The sequence below is a fragment of the Heterodontus francisci genome, chromosome 12, assembly GCF_036365525.1.
Source record: "Heterodontus francisci isolate sHetFra1 chromosome 12, sHetFra1.hap1, whole genome shotgun sequence".
In the NCBI taxonomy this organism is placed as follows: domain Eukaryota; kingdom Metazoa; phylum Chordata; class Chondrichthyes; order Heterodontiformes; family Heterodontidae; genus Heterodontus; species Heterodontus francisci.
This window is the reverse complement of record NC_090382.1, coordinates 75,135,923-75,160,095: the sequence shown is the minus strand read 5'-3', so window position 1 is coordinate 75,160,095 and position 24,173 is coordinate 75,135,923. Positions and strand designations below refer to the sequence as shown.

The 24,173-nt window shown below is 44.2% G+C and overlaps 1 protein-coding gene across 2 annotated transcripts in view; it reads right to left on the bottom strand.

The window, feature by feature from the left end:
• The window catches only part of LOC137375628 (BTB/POZ domain-containing protein KCTD16-like), a 295,931-nt gene that overhangs the window by 88,693 nt on the left and 183,065 nt on the right, over positions 1–24,173 (bottom strand). Inside the window, exons 3-4 of one of the 2 annotated variants that reach the window (XM_068043012.1) lie at positions 23,801–23,809; positions 1,517–1,534 (exon numbers count right to left, since the gene is read on the bottom strand). The exons of the other annotated variant lie outside the window; for it this stretch is intronic. Coding sequence (XP_067899113.1) covers positions 1,517–1,534; positions 23,801–23,809 — 27 coding nt within the window. The remainder of the gene's footprint in view (positions 1–1,516; positions 1,535–23,800; positions 23,810–24,173) is intronic. 2 annotated transcript variants of the gene reach the window in all.

The following is a 24,173-nucleotide window of genomic DNA, read 5'->3' as shown; positions in this document are numbered from 1 at the left end:
ACTTCCGCATATTCTATCTTACGGATACCATTTCAGAAGATTTGTTTTTTGATAAAGATCCTTCCAAAGCTTTTTTTCTTTAGGTGGCAAACATTCCTAATGTTTCCTTGTAGTCCTTTATGCTCAGGCATTCACTACTTTTCTCTATATTCTCCTCAATATATGTTTATCCCTTTTGTAGCCTAGTGACCAGAACATCAAACTCCGAATATCTAAGATCAGTGCTTTTTAATGCCTTAGCATAATCTGTGTCGATTTATCTTGCTGCATAACCCAACATTCTATTTGCATTTTAATTACTTTGACACAGTGCCTCAACATTGAAAATGATGATATTCCCAGATCAGTTTTAAGTCTCTCTCTACTAATTATATTCCATTCATTGCATGCTTATTTCATTTGCTTCACCCAAGGCTCAATGCTTTACATGTGAATATTAAATTTCATTTGTGTTTCCAATTGTCTAACTGATCTAAATCCTTCTGGAAATCTCTAACTGAACCACAGGAGGGACTTTAATTCACACTGCCCAGCAGAAGTTAAAATGAAAGCAGTATACTTACTGCTGGTCTCTTCCCTTGGGCCTTTTTTACACCATTGGTTTCCTTGGCTGTTGAGGTACCCACCTGACTCAGGCAATTACCTCATAATATTCTTCTCTTCTTTGGCCTCCTTATCTCGAGAGACAATGGGTAAGCGCCTGGAGGTGGTCAGTGGTTTGTGGAGCAGCGCCTGGAGTGGCTATAAAGGCCAATTCTAGAGTGACAGGCTCTTCCACAGGTGCTGCAGAAAAAATTGTTTGTAGGGGCTGTTACACAGTTGGCTCTCCCCTTGCGCTTCTGTCTTTTTTCCTGCCAACTGCTAAGTCTTTTTGACTCGCCACACTTTAGCCCCGCCTTTATGGCTGCCTGCCAGCTCTGGTGAACGCTGGCAACTGACTCCCACGACTTGTGATCAATGTCATAGGACTTCATGTCGCGTTTGCAGACGTCTTTAAAGCAGAGACATGAACAGCCGGTGGGTCTGATACCGTGGCGGGCTCGCTGTACAATGTGTCTTTGGGGATCCTGCCATCTTCCATGCGGCTCACATGGCCAAGCTATCTCAAGTGCCGCTGACTCAGTAGTGTGTACATACTATACAAGTACTTCTCAAGTCACTTTAATGGTGTTCTGAGTGGCCCATTTGACACTGATGCTCTACTCAGTAGAAGCAGTTGCAAAAGAAACAAAGCTCCAAAAAGCAAGCACAAAACTTATCATTGTAGGACCCAGAGGAGCCTCTTGGCCCCACAAAAGGGGTTTTGGTCACTGCTGCAACCAGTATTGCCTAGGTGGCCTCTGGGCCACCAGCCAGCCAGAGCCAGGCAAGCTATCTCTTTTGGCCAGTTTTGGCAGGCAGCTCACCTGCTGCATTTAAAGAACACCTAACCGTTAAAATAGATTGGGCCTCTCACGACACCTCCAAGGCAGTCTGCCAGCACATCATGCATTGAAATTCCTCCTTCTGTCTCTACTGCTCTTGCTTTGGAATTCTTCCAATATTTCACAAGCTTAGTTTTGACATGCAGGTAATTTTGTGAGATACAACAGGTCCGAACATTGAATTCTACAGGTCTCCACTCAATTCCCCATCCCCAGTCTGGCATAACAGCACTCACATCAACAATCACTAGCATAAAAACAATCTTGGTTTATCATGTGTCTTTTTTTAATCAAGTTCTCAACCAGTTCACATTCTACCCTGTTAGAGGTCTTTCATTTGAAATTTTGCCATCAACTTTCTGCAAATCAAAAGAACAAACAATCATAGGGAGCACCATTATCTATTTCATACATAATGTTTTCAAAAGAGATTTATCTGACAGGCTCTTTCCTTTGAAATCTGGATGCTTCTTATTAAGAAATTGTTATGAAAGTACTTGAAGGCTAGAGAATGATTTCCATAATTGTACCACTATATTGCTGTTAGATTTCAGGACCTGCATTTGGTCTACTTGATCAGCTTTCAAACTATAGGTGCTATATTTGCCTGGTTCAACTCCTGCAAAACGTCACCAGTATCTGGTGATATTTTTCATGATAGCCAAAAGCATTGATTTTTTTTATTCATTCACGGGATGTGGGCATCACCAGTAAGGTCAAAATTTATTGTCCATCCCTAATTGCCCTTAACTGAATGGCTTGCTGGGCCATTTTAGAGGGTAGTTAAGAGTCAACCAAATTGCTGCGGGTCTGGAGTCACATCTAGGCCACACCAGATAAGGATGGCAACTTTCCTTCCCTAAAGCAGATTCATGAACCATATTTTTTTATGACAATCTGGTAGTTCCATGGTCATCATTACTGATACTAGCTTTATAGATTTATTTATTGACCAGCTGCCATGGTGGGATCTGAACTCATGACTTTATTCACTAATCTCCTTCAGCACCCCAAGATTTACACTATTTGCATCCTACGAGGTTGTAGCATGACAATACACTGAATAACTAAGTGCATTTTGAAATCAAAGATTGGATAGCAAATTATTATTCTCTTTTATCTGCCAGAAAATATTCAAATTATTATGATTATTCTCTCCTCAGTCATTTGGCTGCCATTTTTACGTTCAGAACTCTAACTTCTTTAATGACCTTCCACCATTATGATATTGGAAGAATGTTTTAGGATTGTGCTTAATAAATAGAGTGAAGCAAAGTTTTCATTCACAGCCATGCTGGACAATGCCAAAACAGATTTGAGAAAAGGCATCTACATATAATCCAGATAATCTCAGCAGATGAATCCTCAAAAGTAAAATACGCCAAAGTGTTAACTGTGAATACATATTTGGTGATGAGTATGTCATACTTGCCTATTCTGATACCAATCTACAAAGTGGAGGAAATTTTAACTGCCAGAGTGTATCAGGTTGTTATGACCAGGTAGAAAGGTGTCTAGGGGCCTTTTACTGTCTTCATCTGGTCTTATTGTAAAAGGGTTTAACTTTAAACACACTGTGTTTTGAGCTCCCTCTTTGGTGAATCCTTGTTCACCACTTTCCAGTTATAAGGCAAAGAAATGAGCATAAACAGACTTTCTTAGGTTTAAAGAAGAAAAGTGAAATTTATTAAACCTTAAACTTAAACTCTAATACAGATAATGCCTACGGATGTACGACATGCCCACGCTAGCATGTACATGTGATACACACCAGCAACTAGGGTCAGAAAAGAGAAAAAAAATAAAATGGAGAGAGTTGAAGCAATATGAGAAGAGTTTCTTGTTTACTGTGCTTCGAGCTAACCGTAGTCCTTTTGTAAGTAGTCTTGCTTTTCATTGGGGCCCATTAGTCTTCTTAAACCTTGTTTACTGTCGGTGACTTTTCTCTCTTGGGGTTCATGTGTCTTCAATGGTTTCCAAAGCTGGTGAGAGCAAGATGAGAGCATACAGGAGAGAGGTGTTCTCAGTCCAGGAGAAAACAGTTTTTTTGAGTTGAAAATCCCTGTTGGAAGTTCAAATTCAAAAAACTGGTCCGACCACGTCTTTTTGTGTATTCAGCCATCTTAGCAGCTAACCTGGAATGCTAGCCTTTCCACTTTCAACATCTGGTAATCTAAGGTCCATTGTGGAGTAAATTGGAGCAGGGAATAGCTCCTTTGTCCTTTGAAGTACTGTCTGTTGATATGCTAATGTCTCTCTTCAGGCAAAGTCTCCAATTGTTTTTTTAAAGCAAGTTCTTTCTTCACCATCAACAGTTTAAAATCAATGTTCATGTGGCAAAATTAATTTTCCTCATTCTTGGCAGGTGGGGGGCTTGCCTGACAAGGTGAAAAACTATGAGTTAGAGTTAGATTTTTGCCCTCACGTGGCAGAATGAGTTCACTGTGACACAGGGTAAGTATGCTGAGTGAGGTGCCGGTGGGGGCTTGAGGTATGGAAGGTTGGGAGGGAGGTGAAGAGTCTTGGTTATTGTAGGCCTTAACTTGCCCTGTGGAACCTGGAGGAGCACCTCGGCTCCATCTGGCCCCCGCAAAAAGGAAAGAAGAAAACTTAGAAAAGTTAAATGACCTTTTTCACTTTGGATCCTCTTCTCACTTCACTTTTCCTGCTGGAAAGTTGCAAAGAGTTTCCCACTCAGTCAGAGTTAAAATTGAGTTGGGGCCCAATGTTGTGATTGGACACCAATCTGCATAAATAAGGGCACTAGGCAAAGAAAAGTGAGTTCAAATTGAAGAGGCGGGATTCAGGTGTGTTACCGCCAGTTGAGGAGGGGGAGTGGGTGGGTGTGGTCACAGGCTCTGCTCTTGCCCTTCCTCTTCTTTGACCACAACAGAGTTTATTCCTTTTTAAATGGTGGATGTGTTTACTGCCTCAGTGAGTGTTTTACTTTTTACCTTTAATGTGATCGCGAAAGAATCAATCGGACAGATTTTCTTGATGTTAAACAAGAAAGAGGTGAGATTATTATACTTAACAATCTAAACCTGATCTTAAAAAAAAATATGCTACACAGTCACACACACATTCACACGAGAATCATACACACACAAGCAGATTACAGAGCGAAAAGTAGATTTTGTGGTTGGATTAGAGTCCAGAATAAATGGAAATTAAATACGCAGTCTGTGAGGTTGGATGATTTGCTCGTCTTCCGGATGAAGTTGTATTTTTGAAGTCTTTGGCTGGCCAAAGTGCACTTTGCGGCTGGCCCGCTTGGCTCAGGATTTTCTTGGAGGCACACAGCCTCTTCTCTTCCCCTGGTCTCTGTAGCAATCTGTAGGCTTGGAGAGTCCACAGTCGCAGATGGTTTTCAAACTTGATGTTTTCTGGAGAGAGAAAGAATAAGGGAGGCACACAGCCTGTTTTTGCTGCTGCAAAGTCTGAGTTACTGGCTTGATTCATTGTTCAAGGAAAATCCCAGCTTTCACAGAGATGGACATATGGCTACCTCAGTGTATTCTCTGGAACCTTCTAATGAGATTCAAGGTTCGTAATTGGATCCCCAGACCCCAAGATGACAACATTTACACTTGGAGGGATTTGCTGTTTCAAAGTCAAGGTGTTAGGATTGCCTTGAATGACATGCTAATGAAGCAATTTTAGGTAATTCAATCACTTAGAGGAAGCCATTGTTCTGGGTCCATGCTCCTCAGACTTCTGACTCTGGTTAGGCCTCGGAATGTGAAAAGGTGTTTCAGATGCAAATTGCGGTGGCCATCTTGGCTGCCAGTTTTTCTTTTAAAAGTTAACTGTAGGATTTTTTCCATTAAAAGTTTAATGCAAGTTTCCAACTGATGAAATAATATTCCTTATTTGGCATATTGATTTTCTTGACACCTCCGCTTCACGCAGAATGAAATGTGATGATAGGAACATTTCATTAACGTTGTGGAAAAGAAAACGAAGAAAACACACATTCATTCTCAACACTCACTCCTCAAATTCATTCATTAATCTTAGAATTTCTGCAGCTGACTTTGTCTGCAACAGCTTTGCTGATTTAATTTTTTTTTGGAGTCTGTCTGGGATGGTTATGTGTTGGGTTAGACCCTGGCCAATGCATCAACGATTACATTGTTTTTCCCTGCAATGTGGCTTTAACCATCCAGGTTCCAGCACCTTGATAATTTTTTCTCCCTATAGTGGCAGTGGGTAATAAATTGTGAGGTATCAGAGATTTCCTCTGGGCCCTCGTTCTTGCTGAATTCTAAATTGAAATTGATGGGTTTGATTAGCTTTGGGTTTGGGACCTGATCATTGGGGCCTTCACTGGGTAGATCCACATTGACCTCACTGTTAGATTTCTGCTGAGTCACACAGTGCTATTCAATTTAGTGCATTTTTCCTTCCCTTTTCCCTTTACCGCGATGAGGGTTGCTTTGCTAATCTGCCCCATGTCCTCTGGGACATTACCACTCGTAGGTATCTGTCCAGCTTTCATTGCACTCCCCTGCGGCACTTCAACTAGGTGAGGCATCTCCCTCACTATTGGTTTGCCTTTTTGGGAACTTTCTTCGTCCCTGCATGTTTCTGTAAATGCTATTTGCGGCTATTGTAGGGTGCCTGTTTGGCCTGCATTTACAAAGGGGGGTGTGAGGTCTAATTTGTCTAACATTTTAGCATTGACTAACTGGACAGTGGGGGCTTCCATTTGAGATCCACCCAGCCCTCCTCTAACATGTCCTCACTGTCCTTTTCATCCCCTTCCTGCCTGACTGTCAGACAGACCTGTGCCTGTCTGTTCCTTTCCCAGCCGTGATATTGTTTTAACATGTTAATATGGCACAGCCTTTGTTTTTTCCCTCAGTCTGTGGTGTCAATCAAATAATTTACCTGGCTAATCCTTTTTGCCACTCAGTATGAGCCACTGAGCCGGGCTTTCAGGGGTTCACCCTGAATTGTGAGTAATACTGGTATCTGGGCCGAAATGTTCTGGCCTTGGCATGTTTGTCTGCTTGCCTTTTCATAGCTGCCTGTGAGGTCTTTAGGTGTTCCTCAACCACTGCGCAAGCTCTCATGAGCCGCTCCTGGAACATGGAAATGTAGTCTAACATGGAAGGCTCATCCCGGTGTCCCAAAAACTTCTCCTTTACTAGTTTAAGAGGACCTCTCACCCCGTGTCCATAAACTAATTCAAAAGGACTAAAGCCAGTGGACTCATTGGGTGAGTCCCTAGTGGCAAACAGGAGAAATCCCAGCCCTTTGTCCCAGTTATGGGGGTACTCATAGCAGTATGCCCTGATAATTGTCTTTAGAGTCTGGTGGTACCTTTCTAAAGCCCCTTGTGACTGTGGGTGGTAGGCTGAGGACTTTAGCTAGGTTATGCCCAGATTACCCATGACCTTTTGAAAAATCCCAGACATGAAATTCGTGCCCTGATCCATCTGGATCTCAGCAGGCAGCCCATATATGGTAAAGAATTGGATTTGCCCCTCCACCACTACCTTGGCAGAGATAGTTCTTAGGGGAATGGCCTCTGGGAATTGGGTAGCCACATCCATAATGGTGAGAAGATACTGGTAGCCCCCTTTTGTCTTTGGAAGGGATCCCGTACAATCCACTAGCACTCTGCTGAGGGGTTCCCCAAAAGCCAGTATGGGAATTAGGGTGCAGGTTTTAATGCAGGTTGGGGCTTCCCGACAACCTGCACATGTGGCAAGTTTTACAGAACGCAACCACATCTTTGTGGAGTTTTGGTCAGTCAAAATGCTGTCTTATGCGGGCTTGGGTTTTTTGCACACCAAAATGTCCAGCCATCGGAAGTTCGTGGGCTAATCTTAGTATTTCCTTACGGTACCTCGGTGGCACCACTACCTGGTGAACCACTGCCCACTCTCCATCCGAAGGTCTGTGAGGAGATCTCCACTTCCTCATCAGCACCTCATTCTTTAAATAGTAGCACTCTGGGACTCTCTCTGCTTCAGTTGCGGTTTGGGAAGTCTCTGCTATCTTTTTTAATACTGGGTCGTCCTGCTGAGCCTCAACCAAGGAAGTTCTGTTTAACCCATCCTTTGGGTCCTCTAACTTCCCAAAAAAGGTTTCAGATAACCAGACAGTAGAATCATCTGTCTGCAGTGCCAGTTCAGCCTCCTCTGATGGAGCTTGTTTGACCATGGACCGAGTCACCACTCAGTCAGGGAAAATGCCGGGGACCTTCTTTTGCAACTGTTCTATCTCCCTGACCACTTTCAGTCTCTCTAGAACTACTGGGGAAGCTACCACCTTTGCCCCAGCCAGATCATTACCCAGGAGCAGGTCGACCCATCCCCCAGCAAACTAGGGACAATCCCCACGGTTACCGGTCCTGAAATCAGGTCGCACTCCAAGTGCAGCCGATATAAAGGTATGGGCATACACCGCCCTCCAATACCATTCACTAACACTCTAGCATTCACTGCACTCTTTGGGGGAAAGATCATGCCTTTTCCCAGCAGAAGGGATTTGGTGGCCCCTGTATCCGTGAGTATGACTATGGGCTTGCTTGCCCCACTCGAGGGGTACGGGGTCACTTTTCTTTCGGCAAAAAAATTCTTCCAGGGATTTTATTAAAGTTTCCCACAGTCTCAGCAGCAGGTTTCTGGGTCTTTCTGCCACAGTTAAAGCCACAGTCTGCTGTGCTGTGCTTTCCATTGGGGCCTCTTCTCCTGCACTGGTCTGGTTTGCCCTGATTAATCCTACAGATTTTCCCCATAATTTCCAGCAGTCAGCTCGAAGGTGACCCTACTTGTTACAGTGGAAACACACAGATTTTCGGGTTTCACTCCGGCTCTCTGCACTATCCTTTTTGGCCTGACAAGGGCCCTCTGTATGTCCAGTTTTCCCTTCTTGCCCATAGCTGTTCAGGTTGCTATCACCCTGTCACCTTTTATCCTTTTCAGGTTTGTGGGCGTGACGAGGGAAGGGTTTCTCTTGGGGTAAGGGCTTGTATAAGGGTAAATTCATCAGCCAGAATTACAGCCTGCCTGGTTCTTTGAACCTTTTGTTCCTCTGTGTGGGTTTTAATAGAAAGGAGAAGGGAGTTTGTAAACTCCTTGAGAAGGATCACCCCTTTCAGGTTTTTATATGTGGGCTGTATCTTAAGTGCTCGTTTCCACTGGTCGAAAGAAAGCTGCTTAACTCTTTCAAACTCGAGGTAAGTTTGATCAGGCTGCTTCCAGAGGGTTTAGAATTTCTGGCAGTACGCTTATGGTACTAGTTTATATGCCCCCAGGATAGCAGATAGCATTTTCAGTCATCTCATAATCTGATGAACTTTCATCTGGCAACAGTGAATAAAATTCATGGGCTTTTCCTGTTAGCTTGCTTTGCAACAACAGAGTCCAGCTCTCGGCCAGCCATGTCAGCTGTTTTGCAAAAGTGACGAAAAATGTTCCCACATCCACCCTCATTGAACTTTGGAATCAACTGGGAGAACTTTCAGAGCACACGGTCCAGAGCTAAGGGTATCTTACTCACTAGCCGTGCCTTCACTGGGTGCACTGGGTCTTCCCCTAGTTAGCTCGAGCCATCTTAACTCCCTTTCCTCCTTCTGGAAAGATCTTTCCTTTTCCTTTTCCTGATACTCTCCTCTTTCTTTCTCTGGAAAGTTCTCTCTTTTTCTTGAAATTCTATTCTCATTGTACAATTCTAATTGTATTTTAGCTGACATTACCCTGACCGTTTCTGACTCGAACCCAGTTTCTAAATCTTAGGTTCATTTGAAAAATGGTTGGTCACAAGTCTTTGGATTTTGGATTTCCTAGCTTTTGAACAGAGAGTAATCCATAATTGCCCGGCTACATTCTTCAACTCTTTAATAGATAGGGCCTTTAACCTGTCCCAAGTTACTTCACTCTGACTTAGGAAGGTATTGGCCTCGAATGTGGACATGTTAGTATTCGAGCAGTGAAACACATAAAAACCTGTATTGAAGTTTTAAAATTTTTTACTAGGGTTTCCCATTTCCAATTTCTCGTTTGTCATGGGTTACGATAGCAGACTAGAGCCCCCAAATTTCTGTTACGGCCAGGTGATGAGGAGGGGGTCACAGGTTCTCCTCTTGCCCTTTCTCTTAATTGACCAAGGCGGACCTGCGAGGAGACAGGCACCGGCAAGCAGGAGTTCCAGCGGCTTAAAGAGGCTGCGAGAGGCCAGGGAAAGAGCGAGACAAAGGCGGACCTGCGAGGAGACAGGCGCCGGCAAGCGGGAGTTCATACTCTCACACACTCTCACAGGGACAGCGACAGAGTTCCACGGCTGATGTCACAGTTCAGAAAGTGACGCATTGCAAGGGGAGGCAGCTGATTGGTAAGTAGGAACAGGTGTGTATTTGTACCCTTTTTTACTACTTTCAATAGCTGAAGTAAAAGTAAAGGTAGGGACTTTAGGTTGTAGTAGGTAGTGTTTGGAGTGGAATAAGTTCCATAGCGTAATTAGTACTCTAAATTAAAGGGAGTAACTAAGGAGCTTAATCTAAAGATAAGTCATGGCAGGAAAGCTCAGCCCCATGGCATGCTCCTCCTGTGCTATGTGGGAAAGAGGTCAGAGGTCGTGGTACACATTGGTACTAACGACATAGGTAGAAAGAGGGATGAGGTCCTGAAACAAGAATTTAGGGAGCTAGATAGCAGATTAAAAAGCAGCACCTCAATGGTTGTAATTAATTACTCCCGGTGCCACATGCTAGTGAGTATAGGAATAGGAGTATAGAGCAGATGAATGCGTGGCTGAGGAGGTGGTGCAGGAGGGAGGGCTTTAGTTTCCTGGGTCACTGGGTCTGTTTCTGGCAAAGGTGGGACCTGTGCAAGTTGGACGGGTTGCACCTGAACCAGAACGGGACCAACATCCTTGCTGGGAGGTTTGCGAATGCTGTTGGGGGTAGTTTAAAATAATTTGGCAGGGGGATGGGATACAGAGTGGAGGTACAGTAGGGGGTGATGCACAGTCAAATATAGAAGAGAAACTGAGTCAGTATGGAAGGTAGAGCAAAAATAGACCTGTTAAGGCACAAATGAAAAATGCAAGGCTGGATTGCATCTATTTTAATGCAAGGAGTCTTACTAGTAAGGCAGATGAATTGTGGGTATTGATTAGCATTGATATTATTGCTATCACAGAGAGATGATTGAGGGAGGGGCAGGACTGGCAACTCAATATTCCAGGGTGTAGAATCTTCAGGCGTGACATGGGAGGGGGTAAAAGAGGAGGAGGCATTGCACTGTTGATCAAGGAGTCAATTACTGCAGTAAGGAGGGACGCTATCTTAGAAGGTTCCTCAAATGAGGCCATATGGGTAGAACTTAAAAACAAAAAGGGGGCAATCACTTGGCTGGGAGTGTACTACAGGCCTCCAAACAGTCAGGGAGAGATAGAGGAGCTGTATGTAGGCAAATCTCAGAGGTGTAAAAATAATAGGGTAATAATAGTAAGGGATTTCACTTCCCCAATATCAACTGGGATAGTCTTAGTGCAAAAGGCTTAAAGGGGGAGGAATTCTTAAAATGCATACAGGAGAGCTTTTTGAGCCAGTATGTAGAACGTCCTACAAGAGAAGGGGTGGTACTGGACCTAATCCTAGGGAATGAAGCTGGACAAGTGGTAGAAGTGTCAGTGGGGGAACATTTTGGGGATAGTGACCATAACTCTGTAAGATTTAAGGTAGTTATGGAAAAGGACAAAGATGGATCGGAAATAAAGGTACTGAATTGGGGAAAGGCTGATTTTAATATGATAGAACAGGATCTGGCCAAAGTGGACTGGGAGCAGCTACTTGTAGGAAAGTCGACATCAGAACAGTGGGAGTCATTCAAAGAGGAAATGGTGAGAGTTCAGAGCCAACATGTACCCGTTAAGGTGAAGGGTAGGACCAACAAGTCCAGGGAACCCTGGATGTCAAGAGATATAGAAGATTGGATAAGGAAAAAAAAGGAGGCTTATGGCAGATTCAGAGCGCTCAAAACAGTGGAGGTACTAGAGGAGTATAGAAAGTGTAGGGCGGTACTTTAAAAAGTAATTAGGAGAGCGAAGAAAGGACATGAAAAAGCACTGGCGGGCAAGATAAAGGAAAATCCTAAGGCGTTTTATAAGTATATTAAGGGCAAAGGATAACCAGAGAAAGAGTGGGGCCCATTAGGGACCAAAGTGGCAATCTGTGTGTGCAGCCAGAGGACATAGGTGAGGTTTTAAATCATTACTTTTCATCTGTGTTCACTATGGAGAAGGACGATATAAGTGTAAAGATCAGGGAGGGGGATTGTGATATACTTGAACATATCAGCATTGAAAGGGAGGAAGTATTAACTGTTTTAGCGGGCTTAAAAGTGGATAAATCCCCAGGACCAGATGAGATGTATCCCAGGTTGTTATGTGAGGCAAGGGATGAGATTGCAGGGGCTCTGACACAAATTTTCAAATCCTCTCTGGCCACAGGAGAGGTACCAGAGGATTGGAGGACAGCGAATGTGGTACCATTATTCAAGAAGGGTATCAGGGATAAACCAGGTAATTACAGGCTGATGTGTCTAACATCAGTGGTTGGGACACTATTGAAAAAAATTCTGAGGGACAGGATTAATCTCCACTTGGAGAGGCAGGGATAGTCAGCATAGCTTTTTCAGGGAGGGATCGTGTCTAACTAACTTGATTGAATTTTTTGAGCAAGTGACTAGATGTGTAGATGACGATAAAGTAGTTGATGTAGTCTACATGGACTTCAGTAAGGCTTTTGATAAGGTCCCGCATGGGAGATTGGTTAAGAAGGTAAGAGCTCAGGGGATCCAGGGTAATTTGACAAATTGGATCTAAAATTGGCATTAGTGGCAGGAGGCAGAGGGTAATGGTCGAGGGTTATTTTTGCGAGTGGAAGCCTGTGACCAGTGGTGTACCACAGGGATCGGTGCTGGGTCCCTTACTGTTTGTAGTGTATATTAACGATTTCGACATGAATACAGGAGGTATGATCAGTAAGTTCGCAGATGACACGAAAATTGGTGGTGTCATAAATAGTGAGGAGGAAAGTCTTAGATTACAGGACGATATAGATGAGCTGGTAAAATGGGCGGAGCTGTAGCAAATGGAATTTAATCCTGAAAAGTGTGAGGTAATGCATTTTGGGAGGATGAACAAGAGAATATACAATGGATGGTTGGATCCTAGGAAGTACAGAAGGTCAGAGGGACCTCGGTGTATTTGTCCATAGATCAATGAAGGCAGCAGCACAGGTAGATAAGGTGGTTAGGAAGGCATATGGGATACTTGCCTTTATTAGCCGAGGCATAAGAGCAGGGATGTCATGATGGAGCTGTATAAAACGCTAGCTAGGCCACAGCTAGAGTACTGTGTACAGTTCTGGGCACCACACGATAGGAAGGATGTGATTGCACTGGAGAGGGTGCAGAGGAGATTCACCAGGATGTTGCCTGGGCTGGAGCATTTTAGCTATGAAGAGAGAGTGAAAAGTCCAGGGTTGTTTTCCTTAGAGCAGAGAAGGCTGAGGGGGGATATGATTGAGGTATACAAGATTATGAGGGGCATTGATAGGTTAGATAGGAAGAAACTTTTTCCCTTAGCAGAGGTGTCAATAACCAGGGGGCATAGATTTAAGATAAGGAGCAGGAGGTTTCGAGGGGATTTGAGGAAAAAAAATTTCATCTAGAGGGTGGTTGGAATCTGGAACGCACTGCCTGAAGAGGTGGTAGAGGCAGGAACCCTCACAACATTTAAGAAGTACTTAGATGAGCACTTGAAATGCCATAGCATACAAGGCTACGGGCCAAATGCTGGAAAATGGGATTAGAATAGTTAGGTGCTTGATGGCCAGCACTGATACGATGAGCCGAAGGGCCTGTTTCTGGCTGTATAACTCTATGACTGCAACAGGGTTTATTCCTTATTAAACAGTGGATGTGCTTACCACCTCAGTGAGTGTTTTACCTTTTACATGATTGTGAAAGAACCAGACAGGTTTTCTTGAGTTTATATAAGAAAGAGGTGGGATTATTATACTTAACAATCTAAACCCAATCTACATAAAAACTGGAAAAAAAAGCGATACGTTCACACGAGAGTCATACACACACAAATAGATTACAGGGTGGAAAGTAGATTTTGTGGTTGGATTAGAGTCCAGAATAAATGGAAATTAAATACATGGTCTGTGACGTTGGATGATTCAGTGGTCTTCTGGCTGAACTTGCATTCTTGCAGTCTTTGGCTAGCCAAAGTGCACTTTGTGGCTGGTCCACTTGGATCAGTACTTTCTTGGTGGCAGACTTGTAGGTGGCTCTCTTGCTCTAATCTGTAGGCTTTGAGGGTCCACAGTTGCAGATGGTTTACAAACTGGTGGTGTTTTCTGGGGAGAGAGGCACACACCCTTTCCTCTGTTGCACAGTCTGAGTTACTGTCTTGACTCATTGTTCAAGAAACTCCCAGAGATGGACTGATGGTCACATGACTGCCTCAGTGTATTCTCTGGAAACTTCGAATGAAATTTAAGGTTTGGAATTGGCTCTCCAGGCCCCAGGAACCCAATATTTACAGTGGAGGTGTTTGCTCTTTCAAAGTCAAGTTGTTGGGATTGCCTTGAATGACGTGCCAATGAAGCAACCTTAGGTAATTCAATCACTTAGAGGAAGCCATTGTTCTGGGTCCATGCTCCTCCGACCTTTCTCTCTGGTTGGGCCTTGGAATGTGAAAAGGTGTTTCAGATGCAAATTGCGGTGGCCATCTTGGCAGCCAGTTTTTTAAACGTTAACTGCAGGATTTTTTCCAATCAAAGTTTAAAGTAAGTTTCCAAACAATTAATTAATATTCCTTATTTGGCATATTGTTTTTCTTGACAGGTGGAACAGTCGATTCTGCTGGGTTCATGTTTATAGTGGAGATTTGGAGGCCAACCAGCAGAGCCTTGGTATTGTCGAGTCTGGAAGTACAAAGGCATGGATGAGGGTTTCAGGAGCAGATGGGCTAAGGCAAACCATGTAATGAAAACAGAAGTCAGTTGTCCATGTAATGGAGAGGATATAGGGGTCAGAAACTCAGCTCAATAAAATAGTGCACCAACGTTCTTATCCAGTTTATATTAAGTTTCCTTTGATTTTTCTTTTTAAAAAATGCTCCATTCTTCCACAACTAAGGTATCTTTCGGCAATCTCAAACAATTTCTTTTAGTTTATTCTCAATCCATTCAAGTGAAGTTTTTTTTTAAATCATTTATGTGGATATATCTTTTTGGCCAACTTTTTAGCTTAGAAGAATTTTATATTGATAGCTTTAGATGAGTTCAGGCACCTTAAACATTAAGTAAATCAATGTTCTTTCTAAGCCACACGGTACGCATTAGCCCGAAACGCCCCACACAAGTCAGCTCCTCTAAATTACTACACGTTTACGGCCTCACAAAAAAATTTAAAGGGACCATGCAGATGAAAAAAAAATTACAGGGAATGCTGCATTTGAGTACCCTGGGATGCGAGATGCCGGTGGAATACGAGAAGCCAAACAAATGTAGAGTTAAGCCTCAATAGGAATTCAGCAAATCAACCCTGAGGTACTATTTTCTTAAGATTAATACTTGTATGAGGTGAGGCAAAGGAGTTTGATTCTTGAGGTCGGTTAGCTCAGTTGACTAGACAGCTGCAGTGTGATGCAGAAAGATGCCAACAGCATGGGTTCAATCCCCATACCAGCTGTGGGACTTCATGAAGGCCTGCCTCCTCACCTTATCCCATGCTTGAGGAGTGGTAACCCTCAAGCTACACATCAACTGTCTCTCGTTAATGGAGAGAGCTGTCTCTGGTCCTCTGGGACTATGGCTAGAACAAGAACTATTACTGGAAGTTCAGGCTAATACTAACTACATGTTTAAGTTAGTCAGAAAGATGGCAGAACAAGGAGCCCTTGTGATAGGTGTGGAGTTTGATGCATGAGCTATAATGGATCCTCAACATATCAGGGGTGGTGCATTTGCACTAAGTATTGGAAAATGATCTTTGTGTTCAAGCAGAGATTCTATGGTTAGGGATGGAAAAATCATGAAGGATTTCTGTGCCTGATTATCAAATAATCACTGGAAGTGCTGGATGTTGGATAAGGTTTCACCACAATTGAATAATCTGCCCATATTCACTGCCAAAGTCCACATTTTAGTGATGGCTACTTGGACAAGATACAGGATGGTGACCTGTGTCCATGGAACCATGTCAGCAACAATGGGAGGTGAGTAGAGGATGTATGTCACAGACACCTGGCAGAAAAAATGACAAGGTAAAATCAATGTCAGTTCCATTGCACTGTGAATCCTAAATTTTATCAAATATACATTAAAAGTAACAAGTTGAGGAGGTTACTGAGTTCATCGTCCCAAAAAGTCTTCCAAAAGAATAGTTTAAAAAAAAATCTGAAAGATGAGATAATATCTGTGAGAAGCCAGGACTACATAGGAAAGCTGTGAGCTGACTGGCTGGCAGGAATTTTATATTACTGAATTTGAAAATAAAACATTGATAAAAATTGATTAAAACCCTTATTAACTAATTAATAAGTAGAGTAACTAAACCAGAGGGAGGAGATTACTGTATTTAGTTAGCATTTAATATTTATAGTAGGAATCTAGCACTAGGGACCATATAGTTATAACAATTTAGTAAGGATTTAATAAGTATTTATTTATCTTAAATTAATTTATTAATTAGTGCTAGAAATGTCAGTTAGAGGGGTGAAGTGCACCACCTGTGGGATGTGGGAGGTCGGTGATGCTTCCAGCATTCCGGACGACTACATCTGCAGGAAGTGTACCCAGTTGCAGCTCCTCACAGACCGCATGGATCGGTTGGAGCGGCAACTGGATGCACTTAGGAGCATGCAGGTGGCAGAGAGCGTCATAGACAGGAGTTTTAGAGAAGTAGTTACACCCAAGGTGCAGGCAGATAGATGGGTGACCGCTAGAAGGGGCAGGCAGTCAGTGCAGGGATCCCCTGTGGCTATCTCCCTCTTTAACAAGTAAACCATTTTGGATACTGTTGGGGGGGATGGCCTATCAGGGGAAAACAGCAGCAGCCAGAGCAGTGGCACCATGGCTGGCACTGTTGTTCAGCAGGGAGGGACAAAACGCAGAAGAGCAATAGTTAAAGGGGTATAATAACAAGAAATGCTGGAACCACTTTGCAGGTCTGGCAGCATCTGTGAAAAGAGAAGCAGAGTTAACGTTTCGGGTCAGTGACCCTTCTTCGGAACTGACAAATATTAGAAAAGTCACAGGTTATAAGCAAGTGAGGTGGGGGTGGGGCAAGAGATAACAAAGGAGAAGGTGTAGATTGGACCAGGCCACATAGCTGACCAAAAGGTCATGGAGCAAAGGCAAACAATATGTTAATGGTGTGTTGAAAGACAAAGCATTCGTACAGATTAGGTACTAATGCACTGAATATTGAACAGCAGCAAGTGCAAACCTGAAAAAAAACAGTGGGTGAGCAAACTGAACAAACTAAGATGAAATGAAATAAATGCAAAAAAAAGATTGTAAAAAATGTAAAAAAGAATGTAAAAAAAAAAAAGAAAAAATAACTAAAAATGAAAGTAAAATGGGGGGCTGTCATGCTCTGAAATTATTGAACTCAATGTTCAGTCCGGCAGGCTGTAGTGTGCCTAATCGGTAGATGAGATGCTGTTCCTCGAGCTTGCGTTGATGTTGACTGGAACACTGCAGCAATCCCAGGACAGAGATGTGAGCATGAGAGCAGGGAGGAGTGTTGAAATGGCAAACAACCGGAAGCTCAGGGTCCAGCTTGCGGACTGAGCGGAGATGTTCCGCAAAGCGGTCACCCAGTCTGCGCTTGGTCTCCCCAATGTAGAGGAGACCACACTGTGAGCAGCAAATACAGTATACTACTTTGAAAGAAGTACAAGTAAATCGCTGCTTCACCTGAAAGGAGTTTTTGGGGCCTGGGATAGTGAGGAGAGAGGAGGTAAATGGGCAGGTATCACACCTCCTGCGATTGCAGGGGAAGGTGCCATGGGACGGGGACGAGGTGGTGGGGGGAAATGGAGGAGTGGACCAGGGTGTCGCGGAGGGAACGTTCCATTCGGAGTGCTGACAGGGGAAGGGAGGGGAAGATGCGACTGGTAGTGGCATCACGCTGGAGGTGGCGGAAATGGCGGAGGATGATCCTTTGGATATGGAGGCTGATGGGGTGGAAAGTGAGGACAAGGGGAACCCTGTCACAGTTCTGGGAGGGAGGGGAAGGGGTGAGGGTAGAGGTGCAGGGAATGGGCCGGACACGGTTGAGGGCCCTGTCAACCACAGTGGGGGGAAATCCTCGGTTGAGGAAAAAGGAGGTCATATCAGAAGCACCGTCATGGAAGGTAGCATCATCAGAGCAGATGCGTCGGAGACGGAGAAACTGGGAGAATGGAATGGAGTCCTTACAGGAGGTAGGGTGTGAAGAAGTGTAGTCGAGGTAGCTGTGGGAGTCGGTGGGCTTATAATGGATATTAGTAGACAACCTATTCCCAGAGATGGAGACAGAGAAGTCGAGGAAGGGAAGGGAAGTGTCAGAGATGGACCATGTAAAGGTGAGAGAAGGGTGGAAATTGGAAGCAAAGTTGATAGGGTTTTCCAGTTCGGGGCAGGAGCAGGAAACGGCACCGATACAGTCATCAATGTACCGGAAAAACAGTTGGGAGAGGGGGCCTGAGTAGGACTGGAACAAAGAATGCTCAACATATCCCACAAAAAGACAGGCATAACTAGGACCCATGCGGGTACCCATAGCGACACCTTTTACTTGAAGGAAGTGCGTGGAGTTGAAGGAGAAGTTGTTCAATGTGAGAACAAGTTCAGCCAGGCGGAGGAGGGTGGTGGTGGATGGGGACTGGTTGGGCCTCTGTTCCAGGAAGAAGCGGAGAGCCCTCAAACCATCCTGGTGGGGGATGGAGGTGTAGAGCGATTGGACATCCATCGTGAAGAGGAGGCGGTTGGGACCAGGAAACTGGAAATTGTCAAAATGACGTAGGGCGTCAGAAGAGTCACGGATGTAGGTGGGAAGAGACTGGACCAGCGGAGAAAAGATGGAGTCTCGATAGAAATAAGTTCAGTGGGGCAGGAGCAGGCTGACACAATGGGTCTGTCGGGACAGTCCCGTTTGTGGATTTTGGGAAGGAGGTAGAAGCGGCCTGTCCGGTGTTGCGGGACTATGAGGTTGGAAGCTGTAGAGGGAAGATCTCCAGAGGAGATGAGGTCAGTGACAGTCCTTTGGACGGTGGCGTGATGTTCGGTGGTGGGGTCATGGTCCAGAGGGAGGTAGGAAGAAGAGTCCATGAGTTGGCGTTGAGCTTCTGCAAGGTAGAGGTCGGTACGCCATACGACAACAGCACCACCCTTGTTAGCATGTTTGATGACCATGTCAGGGTTAGATCTGAGAGAACAGAGTGCCTCAAGTTCAGAGGGGGACAGGTTAGAGTGAGTGAGGGGGGCAGAGAAATTGAGATGAGAAATGTCTCGCCGACAGTTTTCAATGAAGAGATCAAGAGCGGGTAAGAGGCCAGGGGGAGGGGCTCTATAGTCAGGGGCACAGATAGGCGCTTCTGTGGACGTGAAAGAGACTCCAGGATGGTATGTTGCCTCCCTGGTGCCAGAGTCAAGGATGTCTCTGAACGGACAGGGGGCATTCTGAAGGGGGAGGGTGAACAGCCAGACGTTGTGGTGCACATCGGTACCAATGATATAGGCAGGAAGAGTGACGAGGTCCTGCAGGGGGAGTTTAGGGAGTTAGGTAGAAAGTAAAAAGACAGGACCTCTTGGGTTGTAATCTCGGGATTACTCCCTGTGCCACGTGCCAGTGAGGCTAGAAATAGGAAGATAGTGCAGCTAAACACGTGGCTGAACAGCTGGTGTAGAAGGGAGGGTTTCAGATATCTGGACCATTGGGATCTCTTCAGGGACAGATGGGACCTGTACAAGAAGGACTGGTTGCATCTGAACTGGAGGGGCACAAATATCCTGGCTGCGAGGTTTGCTCGCGTCACTCGGGAGGGTTTAAACTAGTGTGGCAGGGGGGTGGGAACCAGAGCAGTAGGACAGCAAGTGAAATAAATGAGGGGGAACTAGTAAATAAGGCCAGTGAGACTAAGAGGAAGAGCAGGCAGGGAGATGTTGTGGAGCACAGCGGGACTGGTGGTCTGAAGTGCATTTGTTTCAATGCGAGAAGTATAACAGGTAAGGCAGATGAACTTAGAGCTTGGATTAGTACTTGGGACTATGATGTTGTTGCTATTACAGAGACTTGGTTGAGGGAAGGACAGGATTGGCAGCTAAATGTTCCAGGATTTAGAAGCTTCAGGCGGGCTAGAGGGGGATGCAAAAGGGGTGGAGGAGTTGCATTACTTGTTAAGGAGAATATCACAGCTGTACTGCAGGAGGACACCTCGGAGGGGTCATGCAGCGAGGCAATATGGGTGGAGCTCAGGAATAGGAAGGGTGCAGTCACAATGTTGGGGGTTTTCTACAGGCCTCCCAACAGCCAGCGGGAGGTAGAGGAGCAGATTTGTAGACAGATTTTGGAAAGATGTAAAGGTAACAGGGTTGTAGTGGTGGGTGATTTTAACTTCCCCTATATTGACTGGGACTCACTTAGTGCTAGGGGCTTGGATGGGGCAGAATTTGTAAGGAGCATCCAGGAGGGCTTCTTGAAACAATATGTAGAAAGTCTAACTAGGGATGGGCCGTACTGGACCTGGTATTGGGGAATGAGCCCGGCCAGGTGGTCGAAGTTTCAGTAGGGGAGCATTTCGGGAACAGTGGCCATAATTCCATAGGTTTTAAGGTAGTTGTGGATAAGGATAAGAGTAGTCCTCGGGTGAAGGTGCTAAATTGGGGGAAGGCTAATTATAATAATATTAGGCAGGAACTGAAGAATTTAGATTTGGGGCGGCTGTTTGAGGGTAAATCAACACCTGACATGTGGGAGTCTTTCAAATGTCAGTTGTTTAGAATCCAGAACCAGCATGTTCCTGTGAGGAAGAAGGATAGGTTTGGCAAGTTTCGGGAACCTTGGTTAACGCGGGATATTGTGAGCCTAGTCAAAAAGAAAAAGGAAGCATTCGTAAGGGCTGGAAGGCTAGGAACAGACGAATCCCTTGAGGAATATAAAGACAGTAGGAAGGAACTTAAGCAAGGAGTCAGGAGGGCTAAAAGGGGTTATGAGAAGTCATTGGCAAATAGGATTAAGGAAAATCCCAAGGCTTTTTATACGTATATATAGAGCAAGAGGGTAACCTGGGAAAGGGTTGGCCCACTCAAGGACAGAGAAGGGAATCTATGTGTGGAGCCAGAGGAAATGGGCGAGGTACTAAATGAGTACTTTGCATCAATATTCACCAAAAAGAAGGACTTTGTGGATGATGAGCCTAGGGAAGGGAGTGTAGTTCGTCTCAGTCATCTCATTATCAAAAAGGAGGAGGTGTTGGGTGTCTTGCAAAGTATTAAGGTAGATAAGACCCCAGGGCCTGATGGAATCTACCCCAGAATACTAAGGGAGGCAAGGGAAGAAATTGCTGGGGCCTTGACAGAAATCTTTGCATCCTCATTGGCTACAGGTGAGGTCCCAGAGGACTGGAGAATAGCCAATGTTGTTCCTTTGTTTAAGAAGGGGAGCAAGGATAATCCAGGAAATTATAGGCCAGTGAGCCTTACATCATTGGTAGGGAAATTATTAAAGAGGATTCTTCAGGACAGGATTTACTCCCATTTGGAAACAAACAAACTTATTAGTGAGAGGCAGCATGGTTTTGTAAAGGGGAGGTCGTGTCTCACTAATTTTATTGAGCTTTTTGAGGAAGTGACAAAGATGACTGATGAAGGAAGGGCAGTGGATGTTATCTAGATGGACTTCAGTAAAGCCTTTGACAAGGTCCCTCATGGCAGACTGGTACAAAAGGTGAAGTCACACGGGATCAGAGGTGAGCTGGCAAGATGGATACAGAACTGGCTCAGTCACAGAAGACAGAGGGTAGCAGTGGAAGGGTGCTTTTCTGAATGGAGGGATGTGACTAGTGGTGTTCCACAGGGATCAGTGCTAGGACCTTTGCTCTTTGTAGTATATATAAATGATTTGGAGGAAAATGTAGCTGGTCTGATTAGTAAGTTTGCGGACGACACAAAGGTTGGTGGAGTTGCGGATATTGATGAGGATTGTCAGAGGATACAGCAGGATATAGATCGGTTGAAGACTTGGGCAGAGAAATGGCAGATGGAGTTTAGTCTGGAAAAATGTGAGGTAATGCATTTTGGAAGATCTAATGCAGTTGGGAAGTATACAGTAAATGGCAGAACCCTTAGGAGTATTGACAGGCAGAGAGATCTGGGCGTACAGGTCCACAGGTCACTGAAAGTGGCAACGCAGGTGGATAAGGTAGTCAAGAAGGCATACGGCATGCTTGCCTTCATCGGTCGGGGCATACAGTATAAAAATTGGCAAGTCGTGCTGCAGCTGTACAGAACCTTAGTTAGGCCACATTTAGAATATTGCGTGCAATTCTGGTCGCCACATTACCAGAAGGATGTGGAGGCTGACACCGAGCCACATAAGGAAAGATTAGGGCAGATAACCAAAAGCTTGGTCAAAGAGGTAGATTTTAAGGAGTGGTTTCAAGGAGGAAAGAGAGGCAGAGAGGTTTCGGGAAGAAATTCCAGAGCTTCGCACCTAGGCATCTGAATGCATGGCCATCAACGGTGGAGTGATTAAAATCGGGGATACTCAAGAGGCCAGAAATAGAGGAGCGCAGATATCTAGGAGGGTTGTAGGACTGGAGGAGATTACAGAGGTCGGGAAGGGTGAGACCATGTAGATATTGAAAACAAGGATAAGAATTTTAAATAAAAACAGAAAATGCTGAAAACTTTTCAGCCTGGTGGATGCAACATTGAGTTCAACAATTTTAGAACATAATCTCTGCTCCCAATTTGTTTCCTTTTTCTTAGCTGGTTTTCACATTTCTCTCTTGTTCTTTTTCTTTTTCCTTTTAAACTGCTGTCCATGATTCTGCCATTCACAACTCCTCTAGACACATCTTTTGTTTCTTTACTTGTCCCATTATCACTCCCTTTTGCCTTGCACCATCAACCTTTTTGTCATTTAATCTCTCCTGCCTTCCAATCTATCATAGGCTTTCCGATTTGTCCATCTTCCTACCCTTTCTCCCTCCCCCCACCTTCACTTGTTCAAAACCTATAACATTTCTAACTTTTGCCTGTTCTGATGAAAGACCACCAACCTAAAACATTAGCTCTGTTTCTCTTTCCACAGATGCTGAAGGATCTGCTGATAATTTTCAAAATATTCTGCTTTAATTTCACATTTCCTGTATCCGCAAGTATTTTGTTTTTGTATGAGAACTGAAAGTTAAGGTATTGCTTAACTGGGAGCCAGTGTAAAATAGTGAGGACAGGGGTGATGGGTGTGGCAGTTACTGCTGGAGCTCATCAATGAATAAGCAATTTAGACCATTTGTTGGCTTGAGAAACATTAATGGATCATTGTTATAAGTGACAGCTATTTTTTAATGCACTATTGAAGTCGTATTTTCAATAAGTATATGTTTCAACACGAGGTCAAAAGTTACATTAAAAATACAACATTTGTCCCTTTTCCTTCAGTAGAGGAAAATACACCCCCTTGTGTTGCCTCTCAGTCCCTTAAAAATGGAAAAAAAAAATCAAAAGTAAAATATATTGCAAAACAAATTATCTCGTATGTCAAAGTTACTCCAAGGGGCACTGTGGTCACCAACATCAAACTATTCATTATGCAGTTAGGAATTACATTAGCAGATAAATGCAAAATTAAATTGGTGATTTGTTTTTCTAATGTTCTCCAAGGTGAAGGAACAAAAACCCGTGAATGGAAGTACCTGCATCTGATGGTCCTACCAGATGTAGTATGGGCAGCAATCCGTGACAGCTGTCTCTGACAGTCGGTACTACATTGTTCTCAAATACCAGTGAATGTTATTAATCAGTGACATTAATTCACAGTGCAATGTTAGAGTTAAATCCCATGCTGCGTCAGTGCAAAGAGTGCAGACAATTGTTACTGTAGCAACAGAGTTCAACAATAATAACTTGCGTGGGCCGAAACAATGCTGCCAGATTGGGCAGTTTAAACCCAATTGGCCTCATTTCTTCTTTTATTGTGTGAGGAAAATTGACTTTGGTCAGGTGCCTAGTTTTTGGGATCAGTTTTTGCCACTTGTGCAGCAACAACCCGCCACTTGCTAACTTTTAGCATTTACCCCACGCTTCCAGCTTCCTTACATTCCTGGCAGGCAACTGAGTTTCAAAGCACACTATCTTTCTCTACTGTTTTAAAAATTGTTTACTATATCTTTAAGCAAATTACTAAACTATAACTTGCAGTGCTTACACTAATATTATTGAGCATCTAACGTTGTGCGAATAGTATGCATAAGTATCTGTGAATATGTCTTACTGCTATACATTGGCCGCAAAGTACGATAAGATCCGAAAATGGGCATGGGGATTACAATCGGCGATTATCCCACACGCTTTGCTTCCGAAGCAGTCAGTACACAAACTTTGTGCTGCCTATTTATTTAAGGGATTGTTGCATGTAGCCAGTACTTTGCCTGAGCAGGTGGTGCAAAATTGTGAGAGGCTAGCATGAGTTAAAGCCAGCCTGCACCTCTTAAAGTGGAGGT